The sequence below is a fragment of the Gigantopelta aegis genome, chromosome 4 (assembly GCF_016097555.1).
Source record: "Gigantopelta aegis isolate Gae_Host chromosome 4, Gae_host_genome, whole genome shotgun sequence".
Lineage (NCBI taxonomy): Eukaryota > Metazoa > Mollusca > Gastropoda > Neomphalida > Peltospiridae > Gigantopelta > Gigantopelta aegis.
The window spans coordinates 115,943,412-115,967,896 of NC_054702.1; the positions used below are offsets into that span (position 1 = coordinate 115,943,412).

The 24,485-nt window shown below is 37.0% G+C and overlaps 1 protein-coding gene across 1 annotated transcript; it reads left to right on the forward strand.

Annotated features, from left to right (window-relative positions):
- The first annotated feature begins 197 nt into the window (after nt 1-197).
- LOC121371864 (trafficking protein particle complex subunit 6b-like) lies at nt 198-24,372 on the forward strand. The gene is made up of 6 exons (XM_041498074.1): nt 198-299; nt 9,382-9,443; nt 10,995-11,112; nt 14,338-14,421; nt 16,404-16,497; nt 22,897-24,372. The coding sequence occupies exons 1-6, from the start codon at nt 213-215 to the stop codon at nt 22,926-22,928; spliced, it is 477 nt and encodes a 158-aa protein (XP_041354008.1). The 5' UTR covers nt 198-212; the 3' UTR covers nt 22,929-24,372.
- Nucleotides 24,373-24,485: the final 113 nt, after the last annotated feature.

The window sequence follows — 24,485 nt, forward strand, 5'->3', positions numbered from 1 at the left end:
AGTAAGTCATAAGTAACATTGTCTAAACTTGGGCACGAAACAATACATACACATAACAAGATAGTACTTATATAGTCTGTTAACAAGACTACAATAGTACAGTTTAATCACAATTGACATAACTCTAAAACTTCATACATGCCGTGTTCGCATATATTTTTTATCTGTATTTTAACATAACTAAGGACACATACATATGTGTACCAGTTAAAATGGCAATGGCAGACGAAGTTTTGTTTGAATTTCTTCACATGGAACTTGTATCATATATACACAGATCATCCCATAAATACGAAAAGGTTAAACCACAGTTGTTGTCATTTCAGGTTTAAATTAGTCTGCTAACTTTAGATAGTTATCACAAATGTCACATTTCTCTCCAAGTTGGTTCAAGACCCTTGACAGCCTTGCCTCCCACTTCCAGACCAACTTTCAAGTCGGGGATAACACGGGTTTTTTCACTACATTTAGTTGGTTATGGAGTGTGATAGGCCTATACGGCAATGGCATATTTAGTCCAAAAGGACGTAGAAGTATTGACTTAATGTGCACTACAAGCTCTGCAATTAAGAAAATGTCCACAGCAAAAAAAAAAGATGCCATGAATATACACTGGTGGCACTAGCCCGAGTACTCTGACTGTAAGAGAGCTAGACGGACATTTGGACATAAACACGCTCTCATTACAGTCAGAGACCAACCTATGTCTTTTTTTGGCAATTCCTGACTACCAAACGGTAGGCAACGAGTCCCGCTCTAATACCACAACAATCCTATGTTTGACGTCAGATACCTTTACATCAATCATTTTCGAGTTAAGTGATACCAAAAAATACACATATTAATCACTAATACACATACTACAGAAAGAAACCCGACAGCACCCACATTCAGCTACGCTTCGTGACACTCCGTCGCAACAATTACAAAGCTCGGCGATCTATTTCGAGACTGGGCGATTCCGCCTTGTGCAGCAGTTACAGGGGTCGTCTCATAAGAGGAGGCAGTACGTAGCACATACTTTTGCCGTATCCTGTCGATAACACCCCAAATGTATCCTTCAAATTCAAAATGGAATCAATAATGTGTAATTGTTTTGGTTTAATGACGTAATGAAATCCAAATTCATCCAAAACGGCATTAGCCAACTCTTCCATGTTGTAACTTCGCTTGATATGAGACGGCCCCTGTAACTGCTGCACAAGGCGGAATCGCCCAGTGCGCGATCACGTGGTCTACGTCTCGAAATAGATCGCCGAGCTTTGCAATTGTTGCGACGGAGTGTCACGAAGCGTAGCTGAATGTGGGTGCTGTCGGGTTTCTTTCTGTAGTAAGTGTATTAGTGATTAATATGTGTATTTTTTGGTATCACTTAACTCGAAAATGATTGATGTAAAGGTATTTGACGTCAAACATAGGATTGTTGTGGTATTAGAGCGGGACTCGTTGCCTACCATTTGATAGTCAGGAATTGCCAAAAAAAGACATAGGTTGGTCTCTGACTGTAATGAGAGCGTGTTTATGTCCAAATGTCCGTCTAGCTCTCTTACAGTCAGAGTACTCGGGCTATGGTGGCACCTAAGTCTGCGCACCTAAGCATTTGTGTTATATATTTTAAAGTTAAAATATTTCTGTCAAAATATTTGTTTCACCGCCACAGTACAATGGAACAATAAACGTGTTACAACTAAAGTTATTTTAATTTTAATGTTTTTTTAAACTCCAGTAATGAGTGCATTTTTAGTGGGACCCCCCTGCATTTACTGGCCTGCGTGACGGCACATAAGTCTGCACAGCAAACATTAAAACAACCACTTCTGTCGCTAATGTTTACATAAAACAGCAACAAACAATGGATCCGACTTTTTATAAGTTCTAAATAACAAACACTTCCTTTTATAGTCTGTTTCAGAAACATTTAGATTATGCAAATGAGATAAATATAAATGGTGTTCCATGCTCCTTAGTTTGGACAACACAAAAAGACAATATAAAAAATAAACAATGTAAAAATATTTGATCATTATTCAACAAAAATTGTCTGTTATTAACTGTGTAAATGAGCACAAATAGCGTTCGTTAGACATATGGGACAATCAATGATAATTTTGAAACAGACTATAGCTCAAATAGGCCATGCTGTAAGTGCAATCTACAACGTCTGTGTGCAGCCATTTTGCATTGTGTCACTAGGAGGGAAATTCAAAGTATGCTTGGATGTTTACGTTAATAGATTAAATAAGACATTCATTTCATTTATGGATTCATAAATTACAATACGGTATGCATTGAAGCTTCTATGTAAATTTATGTTAGTTGATATGCAAGGTTGATCATTACAACGTTGACAGACACGTGTTGACAACAGGTTCACGATAGACAAAACACGTTGATCGAGGCTGGCAAAAGTATACTTTTAGTGCATTAATTCAGAGGTTTTTTCAATAAAAGTGTTATCGACCAGTTTTATACATATATTCACAATCAAGATGTGTTGTTTTAACAACGGTTTTGTGAATTAAATTAACGTCATTAACGTGCGCAGACTTTTGTGCCGCGCAGACTAAGGTGACATGAGTGTACTATATAGACTATAGTCCAAGGCAAAAAAATGTGCCATGGAGAATTAAAAACTTCACGGCATTGCCGATTGCTGTGAACAATTGCAGAGGTTGCACTATGGTATAATTCTCATCTGACATGCAGTTTGCAATGTGTTATAGAATTTAACTTATTTGGTTATCCACAGGGAGCAGGTCAACTAGCCACGAAATGGACATTATCATATCGTGGAGAAATCAATAGTCGCACACGTCACATTTTTTCTAAAGCTTGCGAGCATGTGCGTATCAGTTACAGGGACCAGAGTTGAAAATTAACATGAAAACTTTGGTCGCCAGCAGGGTCATTTGAAGAAAAATCTTACTGGCCCTTCTCAAATTCAATTAGATATCACATTGATAATTAATGCAGCCAAATTCAAAACTAGAATGTTCCACGACACAATATTTCACGAGAACCGTTGTTCTGTTCACGTGTCGGTTATGCAACTTTAAAATCACATGAACTGCCAATCGGTTACGCAGTGTTCGAGATTAACGGTATTCCGATATCCCGGGAATACCAGAATTTAATTTTGGATAACAGACTTCAAGAACCCAGTATCCCACCGGGATACCATATAATACTAAATTCTCAGGTGGGATACCAGATTTTGAAATGTTAGTATCCAACTGGAATACTGGCCAAAAATTTTAATCTCGAACACTGTTACGTGGTGAACAACTTATGTCCTAAAATTATAAGTACCATATACCAGTAGTCAATTTGAAAATCAGTTTATTTGTTAAATACATTTGAACCACCAATGTAGCACAAAAACGTAGTTCGGCGTTCCAAATAAGCACTTGTCCGTTTGTCCCGACAAGTGAAAATTTACTCGGGACAAGCGTAATTTGCCATAGTGGTTATCTGGTGGACAAGTAAAATGTTTTTTTACAAATCAGTATCAGAATATTTACCCACCCAAAAAACAAAACAAAACAAAATTAGCAGTCTCTCATCACAAACCATTAATAACAGTGTTATACAAATATCGTGGTTTGAGAGTTAAATAATAAGTATGTATATGTAATTGTCTTAGCTCGTGAATATTTGGAAGACCTTGGAGTTGCAATTGAGTTCCGAATTCCTCACTCGGAATGTCTCGGCTAACATGAATCATTTATTTGATTGACAAATTATATTCGATATCATGCGTATTAAAAAAAAAGTTTATTGTTTTGTTGTTTAAGTTTAAAACGAAGTAGTTGCCTGTTTACCACCAGGGCTCGACATTAGCGGTAGCCCAGGATGTTTTGGCTACTAATTTCTCACTCGGTCTACCAGTTGTCTAACCCTAATAGTCCGCTAGGCTACCAAATGTTTTGGCATGTCCAGTCACTCAACAATCAACAAGACGTTTAATTCATCAGTGTCTGAAATTATACCTTTCATGTGCGCGCTCTCTGCTGCCAGGAGTCACTGTAACTGTTAATTGCTCCCCTAGTGTGACCCACAGGTGGTGGTTCCGCAATACGATTTATGAAATTAAGGAGTATATTTGCCAGTGGTAGGATTATTTCTTTTTAACATAGCGGACCAAAACAAATAATGTGATGTAATCCAGTTGCCAGATATAACTGGTTCGTACGGGTCATGGAATTTTCATTTGGGTCATGGGTTAACTATTCGTAGTCATTTATGACAATCAACAACTATGCCTGTTCTTTTTACGTCTACTTATAACAAACGCTTTGTATGATCAAGACTATTTGCTGCCAGCTGAAGTCTAAACTAAACGATAATTCAATAGCGGTTTATTTCCTTCTAGGCTACCTATGCAAATTGTCAAATTATTGTTTGCAAAATTAATATCTATTACTATGTTAAATCAGTGTATAAATTGACGAATATTTTCAATGTTAAAAATATTAATCTTACAAATTAATTTGAATGACATCTCTCTTATTGTTTGCTATGGCTTTGTTCGATAACCTTGCTCAAAATGACATCTGACCTTGTCACATGATAACACAAACACACAGCGATCCCCTGTCTGGGATAATTGGCTTTCAGCATTTACAAATTTATTGTCATCAATAAAAAACGCTATTGATTTGGAATAAAGGCAAGTTTTGATAAGATTCTTCAAAATTACACCTATTGAAAATAGTTGCAGCCATTTTATGTATTAAAATATGCAGTATCGATCTGAAGATCGTACGATAAGGAGACAGTTCTACTCGTAAAAACCGTATGAAGTACTTCAATAATATTTTGTAAGCCTTCATTACGAGAGTAGGACTAAAAACTATAAATAATAATAATAATAAATACTATAGTGTATTTCTGGAATCGTACCAAACAAGTTAATGCAGATAGAATATAGGTCGGTTGTTTCGTGGTGATGGTTAGATTTGTTTTTCTTACCATATTTACTCCTCTTTTGAGGCCATCCTTAAACATATTTTGTTTTTTCCTTTTCCGACAAGTAGTTTCAAATGTGGGTAGGTAGGTATTATTATTATTATTTTAGGCCTAATCTCGTAATGAAGGCTTACACAATATTATAATGCCACATATCAGACACTTCATTCTGTCACATATTAATGTCGTAGTTTTGAGTATTTCCCCCAGATTCTGTTCAGTGATTTAAACTAAAAACTGCATTGTCCATTAAGGGTTATCATGCAGTTTTAATAAGTGTATATTTCATAGTATATTGTTCATGATTTACAAAAACCCACCCTAAAACATTTAAATGAAAATAAATTATTTTTTTCTTTTTTTTTTCTTCTCTTTTAACGTTGTGGGGCTGCCGATTTTTACTGAGGGCTACTAGATTTTATAACCTGGTAGCCCGGTGGGCTACCACTGAAAAAACTTATGGTAAGGCCTCAGGTCCACAAATGTGAAAGTCAGTTATCCTTTGATTTTTGAGACTGATTACATCATCGGTAATGGGATATAACGAAAATCTTTTATATCCAAGATTAAAAACATATTAGTTAAAACTACATTCCCTGGAATATTTTTATTATTTAAGCATATAGAACAGAAAATCCAATTACGTTTGGTGCATATATGACGCCGCACTCCACATTGGTTTCACTACGCTGGCTTATCTAGGTCAAAAACAAAGCCATGATTTTGAAAGTGGAACACTTTTGACAGGCTCGTACCGATCTCGGTTTTGATTGGCTTATCACAAGTATAGAATTCCCCAACAAAAGATCACGTGAGATTTCGCAATTTTTGAACAAATTTAACTGTCTTGATTGAGGGGTCGTCTCATATCTCCAAAACATATTTATATCCATAGAGGTATGGTACAACGCCTTTCCAGGGGTCGGTGATTGGGGGGATTTGCCTTGAAATTTACTTTTATTTTACACTGAACTCCCCCACCCCAGAGTTATTTGAGGTGGTATGGGTATAAATTAATATGTTTTTATATGAATTTTATCTTTATTTATTATGAAGTTACATGCCAATTCATCGGTTCCCTTTTGACACAAACAGACAGTAGTCTCAGAATGAATATTTAAATGTAATAGTGTGTGTGTGTTGGTGCATGCACATGTGTACGTTTACTTTGGATATGGTAAATGCTACAGTAGTAGGCTACTAATAAAATAAATATAGAAAGAAAAATAAATATGTGAACAAATCAAAACAAAACATTTTACCAAAATATACAATGTACTCTTTTTCATCATATTACAAAGCATAAAAGCGTACTTATTGTTTATTATAGTAATCTTTGGACGGTTATTTCTTCATGTTAACTTGCCAGACCCTAAAATTGATGGTCACCCAACGGACTATCTTTGTAAAATTCTTAGTAGCCCTTAGGAAATAAAGGTCCCCACGGACGATCGGAAGACTGCTAATTTTCAACCCTGCAGTTACATCATATATTTTGAACAAATATGTTCATCAATAAAAGGCTGTTTTCTTTAATATATCCAATACAAAGGTCCAGAAGCGAAAAATGACAAACATGTGACTATTCATTATGTTTTACGTAGTATGCCAAAAGTGGGTTCTATTAAAAACCATACTTTGGCAAATGAATTGGACGGTTGATATTAATAACACATAGTGTGTTACATATATACAGCAATGATGAACGTTGAAGTAAATAATATTTATTTTATTGTTTTTCGGTTACAGGTGTTTTACTTTACTATATATACAGTCAGTCCTCTTTACAACAACCGTCGTTACTATGACATTTACACCATCCGACCACAAATTGTCAGGAACAAACGTCCATCAATGTTATTCTGTTCATTACGCCAGAATTCACACCTTCCGACACGGACAGAGCAAATTAGGAACAAACGTGCATCCAACGTCTGAAAACACCTCTTTACATCAACATTACATAATCACAGATGCCATAGCACGTTGGCATCCTTGATCACATTGTGAGCCGACAGTGTCAGATGTCTTTAACTAAGGAATGATTAGACTGACAGTGAATGCGCATTGATCAATGGCATTGGGGGGGGGGGGGGGGGGGACGGGGGGGGGGGGGGGGGGGGGGGGGGGGGGGGGGGGGGGGGGGGGGGGGGGGGGGGGGGGGGGGGGGGGGGGGGGGGGGGGGGGGGGGGGGGGGGGGGGGGGGGGGGGGGGGGGGGGGGGGGGGGGGGGGGGGGGGGGGGGGGGGGGTGGGGGGGGGGGGGGGGGGGGGGGGGGGGGGGGGGGGGGGGGGGGGGGGGGGGGGGGGGGGGGGGGGGGGGGGGGGGGGGGGGGGGGGGGGGGGGGGGGGGGGGGGGGGGGGGGGGGGGGGGGGGGGGGGGGGGGGGGGGGGGGGAGGGGGGGGGGGGGGGGGGGGGGGGGGGGGGGGGGGGGGGGGGGGGGGGTGGGGGGGGGGGGGGGGGGGGGGGGGGTGGGGGGGGGGGGGGGGGGGGGGGGGGGGGGGGGGGGGGGGGGGGGGGGGTGGGGGGGGGGGTGGGGGGGGGGGGGGAGAGGGGGACCATACCCCACAATCAAACCTTTTTTTTAAAACTATTTTTAAATTCTATAACATCATCATACATACATATATAATGTGGGTTGCCTACCCCCAATATAAAATCAGTGGGCTTGATTAATATAATTAATAATATTTTCAAACGCATATTTATATGTACATGTATGTGTTATTGTTTTTAATAATAACAGCAATACATTAATTATTTAAATGCCATTCAGTCTTCAGTTAATATTAATTAGTATTTTTTCTTGTGTCATTTTGGCAAAGAATATAACCCATGACAAATTAATTCGATACAACAGCAATTTTGATACAATGACAAAGTGACCTAGGGACAAGCATGGTCGTTGTAACACGGTCTGACTGTATATACATTTTGATATATAATGCTTGCAGCTATATATATATATACACACAAGTGTCGCTGTTGAATGCATCTTGCTGACAGAAGACTTGTCAGTTTTAGATGGTATACATTTTTTTTTCATTCACAAGTTACACCAGTAGTCCAGTCTGTAAAATGAAATGAGCTGTCTTTTCCAGTTCTCCTCTGTCATCATAGAGTTGTGTTCTTTTCAGAGAAGCTAACTCTGTTAGTGATTTCCCTAGAAATTGAGTGTTCCACAAGCTAGGCCCAATGGGTAGGTGTAAACCACTTGCACCGACCAGTGATCCATAACTGGTTCAAAAAAGGCCATGGTTTGTGCTATCCTGCCTGTGGGAAGCGCAAATAAAAGATCCCTTGCTGCTAATCGGAAAGAATAGCCCATGTAGTGGTGACAGCGGGTTTCCTCAAAGTCTGATGCCATATATATAACCGTAAATAAAATGTGTTGAGTGCGTCGTTAAATAAAACATTTCTTTCTTTCTTTCCCTAGAAATTAAGCAAGGCATGGTAGACCAAACACTTTTGGGTCATTTTCACCATTTTCGGGGTATTTGTTTTTCATTAAAAATACACAAAAATTAATTAAAATAAACATTAATGTAATTATCTGTGCTTGCTTTAATAACTGAATGGTAAAAGATATAAAAGGCATATTTTATTAATTAATAATACCTTTTTTGGGTGTTTTATAAAGGCAATTTTAGAATTAATTACTAAAAAAAGGCTTGTTTAATCTCAAGACAGCATAGTGCTGATATGGCAAGATGGTGCTAAAGTCCGAACCAAAATGTTAACAACTACAAAAAATTGCTCTCCTACCTTTATTTTTCGTTAGATGTTACCCACATTTTGTCCAGACAGAAATCTTGAAAAAAACATTAGAGTGACACAGATTCCACATACTAGATGATAACCATGTCACATATATATTGATTTTGCTGAGATTGTATAGGGCAAAAAACTTAATTTTGTGTCGGTTGCCATTTTGACTTTTTATGGAATATTTTCCAAGAGGGGTGAAAGGATATGACTTAATCTAACAACGTCATAACATGTTATGATATAAAAGCAAATGTGATGACGTCATATTCATTTTTTTTTTTTTTTTTTTTTAAATGATACCACTAGATGGTTTTTTTCACAACTTGTGTCTGTACAAAATTTGGGAGAAATGTAACAGTAATTAAAGATAGAGTAATTTATTGTAGTTGTTAACAATTTGGTTCGGACTTTAGACTATCAAGGCAAATATCTGTTTTTGGGTTGCATTTGTTTTGCTCCTAGCTTGGCTAGCCTGTCTGCTTCCTCATTTTCTGGGATCCTACAGTGAGCTGGAATTCATTGTTGGGCCACTTGTCTTTCCTTTCTTCTGGGTGCTGATTGATCATGGCCATAATCAATGAGGAAAATTGTAATAGTATTTGTTTGTGTTGAATTTTATACTATAATTTCATCTTCTAATTTCTAGGAAAACAGCATTGCCAAATTGGAATCATTGGGCTACAGAGTGGGACAGAGTTTAGTAGAAAGGTAATTAACCTATTAGAATCTGATGATTACGTTTGTAAATGTAGGTCTATCCACTTGGAAACAGCATCAGTAAGACGTTCAAACAAGAAATTTTAAATAAGAGCAGGTCCATAAATTTAATTTTTTTTTAATTTTGGCAATGTGATCAACTAATACTCTACCCCTTTCAGCTATAACTTCACTTCCTTCTGTGTTCAATTCAGTTTGTCTCTGTTGAAAAATTACCCAGGTTAAATACCTATATTATATAGTTAATTTTGTAATCGTTAAATTATAACCCACTTATTGAAATATAAAGGTGTTGTATAGTTATTTGTGTGTCTGTATGGGGAGGTATTTAGTTCAATTGGCAAATTGCTCACCTGAGGTTCATGGGTCATTGGAGGTAAGCTTCTTGGTGGACCCCTTGGGTTCCCCCATCCCAACCAGTGCCCCACAACTGGTATATCAAAGACAATGGTATGTGTTGTCCTGTCTTTGAGAAAGTTCATATTAAAAAGCAAACCTTGCTGCTAAAGGACAAATGTAGGTGATTTCTTCTGACGACTACATGTCAGAACTACCACTTGTTTGACATCCATTAGCCAGTGATTAATTAATCATTGTGCTCTAGTGGTGTTATAAAACATGTCAGAACTACCACTTGTTTGACATCCAGTAGCCAGTGATTAATTAATAATTGTGCTCTAGTGGTGTTATTAAAACATGTCAGAATTACCACTTGTTTGACTTCCAGTAGCCAGTGATTAATTAATCATTGTGCTCTAGTGGTGTTATAAAACATGTCAGAACTACCACTTGTTTGACATCCAGTAGCCAGTGATTAATTAATCATTGTGCTCTAGTGGTGTTATAAAACATGTCAGAACTACCACTTGTTTGACATCCAGTAGCCAGTGATTAATTAATCATTGTGCTCTAGTGGTGTTATAAAACAAAACATTGTGTACATATGTGTTGTTGAAACCTGGGACTTCAATGAACAGGGAACATGACTTTCATGTTGAAAAAGGAGCTACCCTTCGTTTACACACCAGGTTAGTTTTAAATTGAATGAAGTCGTGTAAACAATGTGTAGTTGACCACTCTGTTCTATGATATTACCATGAAGGTTTTATACATTTTACAGTAATATCGGGCCAATTTTTACATTTTGTGAGATAGTACACTTAAAAACACTTGACTTTTTTTCTTTTCTTTTTTTGAAAGTCATACGAGTCTCTATGTTTTTGTAATGGAGAGGCCCGAAATACACATGTATCAAACAAATAACATGAGATATACTATGTTTACTATATTTTGGTAATCTTTTGGTGAAGGTATAATACTTAAATTCATGAAAAATGGTAATCCATAAACTTATCGGTCTGAATTTAGAAAGCCTATTTGTCGTACCTGCAAGTGATTAAGCATTGTAAATGTATGTAGTTAATGCATGTAATACAAAAACATGCCTTGTAAATTCGGCCCATAGTCTTTTGTTGGTGTTTTTTTACATGGAGCATTTGTTGTTTATTACAGAAATTCACTTTGTGTTTGCTACATTTGCAGATTTACTAAGGACTATCCAAGATTCAAGGATGAACTTGACATAATGAAGTTCATGTGTAAAGATTTCTGGAATGCAATCTATAAGAAGCAAGTGGACAACCTCAGAACTAACCATCAGGTATTCAGTGTAGCAGGGTTTGAATTCCACTGTTAGGGGGGCACTGACTGCCTTAGATGAGCATGAGATCGGGAGGGCAGCACAGCAATTACTGCCTTAGATGAGCATGAGATTGGGAGGGCAGTACAGCAATTACTGCCTTAGATGAGCATGAGATCGGGAGGGCAGCACAGCAATTACTGCCTTAGATGAGCATGAGATCGGGAGGGCAGCACAGCAATTTTGAGGACACACTAGGAGCACAACAGCAAATTAAGATCTTTATTGGGCATGAAGGCAGAAAACAAAATTAGCAATATAAATAATATACTCTTCAAAAAAAGAAACGCAAAAGGGTACAAATGGGTTATAACTCCGATTTTATGTTTCCTACCGGTTCATGCTTTGTGAATATAAGGTCATTGCATGTCCCAAACACATTCCCGCGGTTACATTCGATAAAACGCAGCTACTGTACAATAAAGTTCCAAAATGTGAATATTCGCAAAAACGCAGCCACGTGCAAACCATGTCACCACTGCACGTGCGTTGTCTGCACATGCAACATGAACACCGACAGTATAAAAGTGCAGGGTGTTCGCTTGCCTGGCCTCTGTATCTGGCCGACAGTTGACAATCCAGGACATGCCACGTCTCAGTGAACCGCAGAGAAACAATGCCATCGGCCGACTAGACGCAGGCGAATCCAGAATGGCCGTTGCCAGGGCATTCCATGTGTCCCCAAGCACCATCTCCAGACTGTGGGACCGTTACCAGCAACATGGATCAACACGTGACCTCCCTAGATCCGGTCGACCACGGGTCACTACCCCCGGGCAGGACTGCTACATCCGGGTACGCCACCTTCGGGAACGATTGACTACTGCCACCTCCACAGCTGCAGAAATACCAGGTTTGCGCAGGATATCCGACCAGACCGTACGGAACCGCCTACGTGAGGTAGGAATTCGTGCCAGACGTCCAGTTCGAGGTGTCATCTTAACACCACAACACCGTCGACTCCGACTGCAGTGGTGCCAGATTCATCGACAATGGCCTCAACTGCGATGGAGACAGGTGTGGTTCAGTGACGAGTCCCGATTTCTGCTCCGACGTCATGATGGAAGATGTCGCGTGTATAGGCGTCGTGGTGAACGTTATGCGGCAAACTGCGTGCAGGAAGTGGACAGATTCGGCGGAGGTAGTGTCATGGTGTGGGCAGCCATCTCACACACTGGCAGAACTGACCTGGTCCACGTGCAGGGCAACCTGAATGCACAGGGCTACATTGACCAGATCCTCCGGCCACACATCGTTCCAGTTATGGCCAACGCCAACGCAGTGTTCCAACATGACAACGCCAGGCCTCACACAGCACGTCTCACAACGGCTTTCCTACAGAACAACAACATTAATGTCCTTCCTTGGCCATCGATATCACCGGATTTGAACCCAATTGAGCATCTATGGGACGAGTTGGACCGACGCCTCCGACAGCGACAACCACAGCCCCAGACCCTGCCCGAGCTGGCAGCAGCCTTGCAGGCCGAGTGGGCCACCATCCCCCGGGACGTCATCCGTACTCTGGTTGCTTCAATGGGCAGGCGGTGCCAGGCAGTTGTCAACACACGCGGAGGCCACACCCGGTATTGACTCCAGATGACCTTGACCTTGGTGGTGTGTCCTATCACTTACTCACAATGGACTAGAGTGAATTGTGAACAATCCTGCAACATTTGGTAATTATCGGACTCACCATTCAATAATTAAATCAATTCTCCAAATGTTACGACAATGTGGTTTTGCGTTTCTTCTTTTGAAGAGTATATAATAATAAAATAAAATTGACTAAAACAAATATGCTGGAACCGGAAATTATTTCCCTTGAGCTGAATGGGTCTGTATACTGATATTTATTGTGTGTTTTGGGGGTGTTTTTTATGCCTATATGCACAGTGATACAAATTTATTAATAATACACATGGACTCATTGTTGGTTATTAAATTGTGTTGAAACAATTTGCTTGTTATCAGACTTTTCAATGTTTTACAACTTTTTGTTATTTCAGTTACATAACAAAACACTAAATAGAATTGTTTGTAAAACAATAAAAGAAAAAAAGTATGTCATAATCAAAAACTAAAATCACTGCCTCATTATTTTTCTAAATGGTCTTTCAGCCCTGCACAAATTGAAATGCGGTTTAACAGTCGTAAGCCTAGCTACATTATCACAAAGTCGGTTTCAAAAAAAATTTGACATATGTCCCCATCTGGACTTATTCACAACTGTTTTGTCCATGTCTCAAACAAGGGACAAAGTTAACTTTTTCAGTTTAATTTTTGTAAATAAAACAACACATGTTCATTGTCATGAATGCCATTGGCAGTTATTTGTGGTAAATTTGGCCTGCGGAACCTAAATCGGAACATTTTAGTTCTGCATCGAGCATTTCTGACTAGCATATTTTTGTAATATGTTCAATCGGCATTACTTGTAAAATGTCAGCATTTCTATAAATTTAGACAATCGAAACTATAAGTTTCATTGCATTTAATTCTTTTCAAGTCAAAATTCCAGTACTTTTCTAAGACAACATAAATAAAGGTAGTTTTCCAATAACATTAAAGACCATTTGTGATCTGATTTATTGAGAGGCATTGACGGCAAGAGGGAATAAAGGGCACAGCAAAACATTACCGTTGGTAGGGGTGAAAGTGGGAGGGCTTTATAGCAAACATAGGGGGCATGACTGGAAGTGCTGTAGTGCCATCATCTGATCCAATCCCTGGTGTAGACAATATCATGTTTAGCCATGAGATATTCAGTACAAACAACCTCAGATATTCAGTTCAAACAACCTCAGAACTAAAAGTCAGATATTCTTTTCAAAGTATCATTTCTTCTGTTTATCGACTGGTCATCTTGTGCATTCTTGTTGCTTGCAGCTGTTCTGAGTAATGTTTGTCTCATTGTCACTGTGTCTTATGTTGAAGCATTCTGTTTTATGTACTAGTATTATGTGACTTTTAACAGTGGTGCACAGTTACCAAATTAGGCATGCAATGAAGAGCAGGTGGTTAAGCTAACAATAACGCTTTACAGTGGTAAGCAGTATATTTTATAATTATCAGGTATACTAAATGATGTTCTTGTTTTTCATTGTGTTCCAGAACTAGTTCAGATCCTGATTAAATTACATTATTATATGTAGAAGATTAAATGTATTTGTTGTTTTATTGCAGGGTGTGTATGTGCTATTAGACAACCGGTTTAAATTCCTAACCCAGATTTCCAATGGCAAGCAGTATATGGAGTCGGCTCCCAAGGTACTGAGTGTATAGAATTGTTAGCATTGTAATGACGGGTGATGTCAGTCTTACATTGGTGAATGTGCTAAACAGCCTCAGATAAACATATATTGGCATTAGTTTGAAAATACAGCATTAAAATTGCTTTTAGCCGTCTCTTTACTCTTGTTCTGTATCAAAAACATTATATTCACCTTGAAAATCTTGTTTAATTTACAAAACAAACTGCATTCCTGTGTTTTAAAACTCTCACTGTTTATTGGGTGGCCAGTTCCAGTGTTACATGTAAAGTGTAGTAGCAGCAGAAATAATTATTGAATGAGCAACATGATGAATATTTTTGTGTTTTTTTCTTTCTTTTTTTGGGGGGATGTCGGGTTGAAGGGAGGTGTCTGTAACTCTTCTCATCCATTCCTGATTGTAGTCAAAACATGCAGTATTAGTGACCATTCAGAATCATTCTCAACTTTGATCGAGATGCAACCAGTCTTTATAAAGATAGCTGTTAATATTCACATGAGTTATCTCTCTTGATACTTTGGAAACTTGGTTCTGTGAGGAGTGTTAAGATTGTAAAGATTGTAACCAAGAAATTGTGGGTAATGTGTAATTTAACAGTAAAATCTGTAACAGCTGACAATATTTTACACTGCCTAATAACTAGGATGAGTGTCTGGTAACCAATAGCTCCATAAACATATTCATTTCTCCCTTCCAAGTTAAATTACACAGCAAACTCCATCTAAGATAATGCTCGTGCTATCGGTGGGTATATTCTTGAAGGTTTTCTTTATCATAAAGAAAGATAAAACCAGAAGAAAAAAAATGTTTGGCCAAGTTGTAATTAAATATCAGGAGATGACATATGTTTTCATTTCCAGTAAAGGATATTTCACTTTTATAAAAATTGTTGAAAATCCTGCATTGGCTAAAAGGAAAACTAAGCACAAGTTAACTCCCTTGAATAGTGACCTAATGTGTGTGATTTCCCCCATCTACAGTTGTGTAGTATACATACTGAAAATGAAAAAAAACCAAAAACATGACGTCATATTTGAATAATGATGTTATCCTTGTTTTTAAATAAAGTTTGGGATGTATTTTGTGACACTCTTTGTGGTTGCTAACATAGAAGCAAAAGTAGGAATATCACTTCTTACTAATTATTGGGAATACAAAGTATATGGATAAAAGAGATTTAAACCATATACTAGCTAATAGTTAAAGTTTTTATTATGAAGTTAATCTTTAAACAATTTAAGTCAGAAATATTGTTGGTTCTTGTGATCATTCTGGACTTTTCTTACTCCACGTTTTGATGGACAGTACACCAGGATTCTGTCTGCTTATTGTATACATAATAATTATAATAATTACAAAATAACTTTAGAAATCCTAATGTAGATATTTATAAAAAGGTATAAATATTAATCGTTAAAAACAGTCAGTTTGGCATTATCTTGCGCTTCTTTCCTTTACATTTTTCATTATAGTCCTTTTTTTTTTTTATTACAAATTAAATCTTTTATTTCTAAGATTTTGTCTTCATTTTCTTTATGATTAGCTGATTACAGTTAAATTGAAAAATATGTTTTCTTGCCTGTTTTGTTATTTCCTTTAAAAGTTCTATCAACATGTATATTATGAGAGAGATTTCATCATTGACTTTGGTGATGAAACGTTAATATGTTTTGATGAATAAAAGAAAGTAAATTAACAGGCAGTTCAAACAGTACTGGGATGTAGCGCCTTTCCATTCCTACTTTGTTTTCTTCCGAGATCGTATAATTTTTTAATATTAACGAAAATTAGTTATTGATTCTGTTTGGATGTCATCATTTTCACATTAAATTTTTGTTACTTTCCTGATAGTTTGATTTTTCGCTATCTGTTGTTGCCAGATGAAGTTTTTATAATCCTAGTGAAAAACGGAATAAATGTTTGTGTAATACAAATTACGAGTGAAGAAATAATTAATGAAACATATTTCTGTTTTTCAGTATTTAGCGTTTCCATGTGGTCTAATCCGAGGAGCGTTATCTAACTTCGGTATTAACTCTATTGTCACAGCTGACGTCAGTGCAATGCCTGCATGTAAGTAGTCCTTGGTTACTGTGTACCAGTTTAAATGCAGCACGTGGCTTCTGTAGGAACTTGGGGGATGGATGTAACTCGGCGGAATAATTACAATTTTTTTATTCCCATTCCGCCCTACAAATTATAAAGATAGTATTCCGCTTTTAAAAAAAAAAAATTGAAAAAATCATTCAAATCGGTCCTTTTAAGTGTGACCCACTTGTAGTACGCAGGTATTACACCAGTCCCATTACATTACACTGGTCCTATTAGTGAATTACACACATATCCATTGGTCCAATTGCACGCTACGTCACACATATAATAAATTTCGACCAATCGTCGCTCGTGTTTCATCGAGGGTTCAATCATTCAAGCCAGCAAAAAAAATGGCTGACGAATCCGATTCTCCAAAATTTTATCGCAAGAAATACGCAAAAGCTGATCAGAAATTCAAATCAGAATACCCTAAAACAGAATTCTGGTCGTCACTGTCCACAAAGATGCTCAACGGCCCACTGACCACCAAACTGATGGGTGAAGCCATGCACACTCCATGTTATAACAAGTGTCATTCCCGTGAACTTCTACAGAAGTGCAAGTCTGCAACTTATAATGCAGTGTGACAGCAGTTACATACTAGCTGAGTGTATAAAAGTGACTAAAATGTCTAGGTTACCGCTATATAGGTATCCAAAATTGCCATTTGGCTACTATTTTGAAATTATTTAAAAACATATTTTAGTTGTTTTTTAAGAATTAGTGTATTTTCACCTTTTGCACCTTAGTGCCAGCCTAACAATTTGAAAAGACACTCAAGGATTATATGCACATTGTACATGTTTATCTACTTTGATTGTGTTACACACTCACTGTAAATATGTTTTATATAAAGTACTTACGATGAAAACTGGTCAAAATCATTTCAAGAATGTACCTAAAATGTCTCAGAAAATGCTCCAGAATGCTACTAATGAAAAAAATTAGCATGTTTTCTCTCTGTGACTAAAAAATTACCATATGTTTGACATCCAATAGCCGATGATTAATAAATCAATGTGCTCTAGAGGTGTTGTTAAACAAAACAAACTTTGTGTCCATTGGATGCGATTTATCTTACAACTTGTTAGATACATTTCGGCAAGCACTTGTAAGTTAAATCATCTCCAGCAGTTACTCATGCAGTATTCTCTATGTTCGTAACAGTCATCAGCGCTCAATTTTTACGGTCGTCCGGTCGTCTGTGACGACCTAATATTCAGTCGGGCAACTTAATTCTCTGATAGGGGAGGGACGGGTTAGTTGAGCCACTGGGTTAGTTGATCCACCTCTTCCCATTGGTTTCTGAATAGAGACATGTGACATTTGGCACCACATTTGGAGAGGCCACGACCCTGTGCCTCAATGATGTAATGGTCAGGCAGCAGGCACACTTGTGTATTAATTTCACCTTGAAAAAGACATTTTAACACAGGAGAAAGTAAGATTCATCACTCAAGGTATATTGATTTATATCGGGAGAATCATAAATAGTTTGCATGTTCCCTGACTTGTGATTAAAACATTGTTTTACTGTGTATTTTCCATGAACAGTTTGGGTCAAGTTTGTGCCATCATTTTAACAGCATGGATTAAAATATTAAAATGGCCAGTGTTGGGCAAGTTGTGCCAGTGTGATTGGGGTATGTTATCCATGAACAAATTATTCCATTTTGTTTTCTAAATATGATTAACTTACCCATATTCTCTTTTTTTCTAGTATGTTTTGTCCATATTAAAAATGAACGTTTTCAATCTGACTCACAATATGTTTATCAGACATTTCTATATGCTTACTATGTTTGGAGTTTCAAATTACGATGTTTATTATGTTTGAGTTTGTTTGCATTCGAATAAAACAATCTTCAAGTAAAGTACAGTATATTGATCAACTTGCCCCTTGACCTGGCACATCTTACCCCAAAAGGTGGGTTATTTGAGCCATTTTTTATAAAATGTTTGATAATCCACTATTATGCAGGGACACGACTAACATATGATAACTTGACTAGAATGTGTGCACACCTGTATGCTGCAAACATTAGACTATAAACCATCACCTAGCATATCTTAATTCGAGCACAGGACTTATTAGCCCGAGTACTCTGACTGTAAGAGAGCTAGACGGACATTTGGACATAAACGTCGGGTTTCTTTCTGTAGTTAGTGTATTAGTGATTAATATGTGGATTTTTTTGTATCACTTAACTCGAAAATGATTGATGTAAAGGTATTTGACGTCAAACATAGGATTGTTGTGGTATTAGAGCGGGACTCGTTGCCTACCGTTTGGTAGTCAGGAATTGCCAAAAAAAGACATAGGTTGGTCTCCGACTGTAATGAGAGCGTGTTTATGTCCAAATGTCCGTCTAGCTCTCTTACAGTCAGAGTACTCGGGCTAAGGACTTATTAGATTAAAAATTGGCTGAACTAACCCGTTCCTCCCCTACTAGTTGCCCGTCGGACGACTGACTTGTTTAAACCCCAAAAGGAGTTGTGTCACATAATAATGTGCAGTTTCCTTGCCCACAATGGCTTTTAAACTGTCGTTATCTAAAGTAATGGGGATGATTTTCCTCGATCACGAAAAACACGGACGGAATCGCGGAATTTAGTAACTGAAACGGAATTCGCGATTAAAAAAAAAAAACCCTTCAAAAGTTGTATTTCTGGTTCAAGCACCATTATAAATCTTTTTGGTAGTTTTAAGATTCAATATTAATAATATACGCATATAGTGTTTTTGTATGCCAACTTTCAAACACTACCAGAACCGTTCATTCTCGGAAGTTACGCTGTAAGCTTGTAAGAAAGCATGTTTACTGTTTACCCGTGTCACTTTACACAGTAAAATTTAATTTGAAATATAAAAATAAACATGAACTAATACAATTTTAGAATGTTGATTTCTAGTATGTTCAATTTCAATATTTTTAAATAATACTTGTTACGATTCGTAAGTATAACCGATTTACACAACGCTTTCGTTGGAAAACATAATTTCGTATACCTTTGGGCATATTCGTTAATCTGTCTGTACGGAAGCAATTCACATTTATAGTCGCTCCCACAGGGAACACCTTTTTTCATGCTATGGAATTTACTACACATATTTATTTCTGAGCCGATTGTTTTCTAAATTGCACACAAAAATAGCATTTTACTCTTCTTCTTACTGGTTTATTCTAGTAGCACGTGCTACGACCCCGCGCTTCAGGGGGTCCCGCGGTGAGTAATTGTGTACATTTATTTTCCCCAGGTAATTTTTCCCCTCTCCCCGAAGGGGTTGAAAAATATATATCTTGGGAATTGGGCCCCGCTGTTATGTGTGCTATTGGCCCCGTGAATTCTTAAACTGGTTCTGAATACATAATTCTAAACAATTTTGTTTGTTTGTTAAAGGCCTTCATTTAAAAGTTATAAAACAATGTCGAAACTGTAAACGATCGACAGAACAGTGCTTAGTGTCGGTTTACTACCGCTGGCCTATATCCAGCTTGACCCGACCACGTTTGAATATGTAATTTGTGCACACGGCACGCTAGTTCATCAAGATTAACTTTGGCTACAAGTGCAAGCATGTGCATTTACATTCGAGTTTATTTTTATGAACTAACGGCACGCTAGTTAGGTTACAGAGAAACATACATGTGTAATCGAGTGGGTACTAGTAATTCTTACTTGTGCACTTTTTTTTTTTGGTTCACGTTTTGTAATCATACTGGACCAAATAAAATATTATCATGTATTTATTTATTTATATATTTTTGGCAACTAATGTAAGATTACAAACAATGCATTATGGTTACCAAGTTCTTGTTAATATTTTCATAAAAATAGCGGGGTTTGTCAAAATGTGTGTTTTGTTTATGAATCTTAATCATAATCCATTAAATGAAATGAAACTGAAAGCCACACAATCAACAATTATGTATTGTTTGAATTTAAGGGAGAATGGATCTCTTTATTATTATTAAATACAAACAATAATTAACAGTAATTAAGTTTGTAACTTTGTTTTAACTGCGGCTTATGTACGGACGAAGGTCAAAACTTTGTCTAAAACCAAGTGGTGCTGTTTATACACCAATGCGTGTAATAGGCCAGAAAATATGGTACATCACTTTTTTAGTCTTTATTAGTGGCAAGTAAACATTACTTAACTTCTTCTTTTTTTTAAGTTTGTGTCAACAAAAATGTGTACAGGTATTTAAAAAATAGCAATAGCCAACAAGCTCAGAGCTGGAACAATAAAACACAAATGGATATAGTTTATAATAATAAAACATGACACTAATTAACACACAAAAAGGAAAAAAATCCACACGGAATTTGCAAAAATCTGAAACGGAATGTGGCAAAATCTGAAACGGAAAATCATCCCCTCTACTAAAGCATCAGTCGAAATCACGTGGGTTTGTTTGCCACTCGGAACTCCTCGGCCGATTCTGTGAGACATCAGGAAAAATTGTAATCAGCTGAACATTCCAGTGCATTCGATTAGAAAATAGCTGATGTGTCGCCAAATCACAAAAATCTTAAGCAATTAGGCCCTATGTGTACATGTGTATAACTACAAACATTTGAAAACATTATTAAACAGTAATGTATTTTATTGTCAGACAGTACATATTACATTTTACATTGACAACATATTAATTCCAAATCTGTTGGTTACTGTTTTATTGGAATATTCAAAACACGGATGAAATCAGGGCAACCACATTTTTGGAGGGGCAACCTCAATGTGAACCCATACTTGCCCTCCGGGCAAGCAACCAAAATCCTTAAAATTGAACACTGGTCATAATTGAGTTGTATTATATTAGTGAGAAATGTTGTGTTTGGTCTTCATTTTCATTGAAAGGAGGTTGCTTGAAAACTGCATGCATCTGTACCTACCAAATAAAGAGAGGTGTTTAATAGGTAACATGAAATGTAGGCAGCAATAGCCCCCAGAAATTGCTGCCACCTAATAAACAATCTGCACATGATCAAACTGACCACACAAGCCTGTAACTGAAGATAAATGTTAAAGTGGTAGTAGTCTTAATTGGTATATATTTTGGCCTGCGATGCATTGTAATGAGATAAGTGCAAGTTAGAAAATTAATTATAGGATTTCTTTTTATCCCATCTCCATCTGTAATCACCTTCCTTATGAAATGTATACCTAGCATCCAAGCAGTGAAAATCAATATTGTGGATAGTATTACTACAGTATTTACATTCAAGTGTGCTATTTTCTAATTAAATTAGCTTTTTTATTTTCTATCCTTCAATAAATATGATGTTCTGTAACCAACATATTTTTTTCTTGTTTAAATTGCCTTTTTAACTTTGGTCATGTTAACACTAACAGAGTATGTTTTATTATTGTCCTCAGCATTCAGGCTTGATTGTCTGTTGGTGCACACTGAAACCAACTGCCCTAAAATGACTATTACAGTGTATTTTTGGAATGTTACAATGTTTACGGTTCCGGCAAGAAATTTGTGGGTTCTGTACAGGATCTAAACGGCACCTATTGCCCATGCAAACATGTCCGGTTTAAGTGAATCAAATGCTGTGATTGGCCAAAATATTTTTGCGGGTCCTTGGGATTTCCAGCAAGGTGCAGAAACGTTTATACATGTACCATTTAAAAAAAAAAAATAATATAAAAAAAATTGAAATGAACTGTGGTTCGTAAATTGGGAACCACGGTTTTTGGTAACATCAAATAATTGTCCCATCCCTAGTGCACACTGTAAGCAACTGACCTAAAATTACGAATTACCAATATAGCAGGCCTCTGAATGTGCGAATGACTTTCATTTTTCAAATCTTGTTTTGCATAACCTAATTTTCATTGATTCATTAAAAGGACATCATTTATATGTTCATTAAGAGGTAACTCAAAGTAAAAGATTTTCAATACTCAGACACCTGTACTGGATCTAATTGATAAAATATATACATAATACAGCTTATTTACCTTGTGTTGACTTCATGCTGTACCATCATGGTCACCTTTCTTAGGCTTTTCAAACAAGATCCCTTTGTTATAAAGTAAGACCCAACTATAGATAACTCATGCCTTGTGATTTCACGAAAACATTTTCAGTAGTGTGTAAGAAAACCTTTAGAACTGAAAGTTTGTTTGACCAGTTTTTATGTAATGTTATTCATCTTTATAAAGATTACTAAAATACTAGTAGGTTGTTGTTGGCTCTGCTCTCATAGCTCAGAACTAAAGAAAAGTCAGGCATGGTAACTTAAAAAAGACTACTACTTTTACTTTTTCTTTGTTTTAGTAAAGTACATTTCTTGTGAGATTTTTTAATTATTGTGCTGCATATTAAATAAACAAAAGTTGTTTGTTTTGTTTAATTTCAGGTAAGTTCCAGATACAGATTCAGAGAGTGTGAATGTTCCGGTTCATTTTGTTAAAACAAGATTGTGATGCAAACTGAATTCTCATGAAAAGTTCAGTTCTCAATGGCAGACAAAATAAAAAGTCAAGGCAGAGGTGTTACCTTAAACCAAGCAAAAGTGTTGCCCCGTATAGGAGCAGTTTGTCTGTGTTTGCTATCTCTACAACATGGGAGCAGTTTGTCTGTGTTTGCTATCTCTACCACATGTGAACAGTTTGTCTGTGTTTGCTATCTCTACCACATGTGAGCAGTTTACAGTTTTAAAGTGTTGCCCCGTATAGGAGCAGTTTGTCTGTGTTTGCTATCTCTACCACATGTGAACAGTTTATTTTATGTCATGTCAGTATAGTTATTTATTTTAACTTGATTTCCAAGTTTACTTCAAATTAAGCTTCAAGCCCAGCATCCTGGACAGAGATAGGTCGGTATAGTGGCCCCACAGCTTTCCATTATGTCATTAAGACTCACTCTCGTTTTCGAACCTACTAGGTCCCAACCCAGGGCCTACAAGCTAGTTCAGGCTAATGGTTTACTAAAAAATATATTATTAAACATTGATGATTTCCCTGATGGTACAGCTTCCACTGCTGACGTGGCACCCATCCACCAGCCATCACTATTGTAACCTAGAACACTATAAATCAAATATGAGTATATGTGAGAAATAGGTTTGAAGTGTTACACTTCCAAGAGACTCCTTGTAGTGTAGAGGGTAATCTGCTCGTTGTCAGATCATTCAAATGAAATCTGGTGATTACATTTCATAATAAATTCACTGAAGAGGTATATATATTTATATCTTCTAACCCCATTTTGTTTTGAGTAAGACAAGTTAAGACTGGTTGAATTTAGCTGTATATTTTTATACAGTTTACAAAATACACATGTATCTTACACAAATTAACTCCTGGTAAACCGTTATCAGAGAAGAATCATCAACAAGAATTAAAATAACATTTCATTAACTATCGTGTGAATTTGTAAATGCTATATCAGTCATTTGAATGCGTGTGTGTGGACTAATGGAGTACATGTAGGTCTTTGTTAAACTCTTTTATGACAAAAAAATTATGTTTATCTGTTTATAAATACATTTTTGTACTTAAATTAATACATTTTCAGCTCAGCCTTTTCATTTTTAGCCAAAAGCCAACTAATTTGCTGTCTGTCCTTATTAAACTCTTAATTTATGACATAAAAAGTATGTTTATCTGTTTATAAATACATTTTTGTACTTAAATTAATACGTTTTCATCTGCCTTTTCATTTTTAGCCAAAAGCCAATTAATTTGCTGTCTGTTTTTATCAACAAAGACATTGATTTGTTTTTTGTGTTTTTAATCAAATCATTGTTAATGCATTTTTAGACAGTAGACATTGTTTATTCATTTTTCCTCTAACCAGACCTGAATCAGAGAATTAAATATTACCAGACTAATGTTTTGTTTTTATTTTGACATGGCAGATCTGGGTTCTTGCTTATAAAACGTTTTAAAGTGCAGACCTGAGTAGAGTGACAATTGCAGCATGCAGTTTGCCCTGATGTTAACT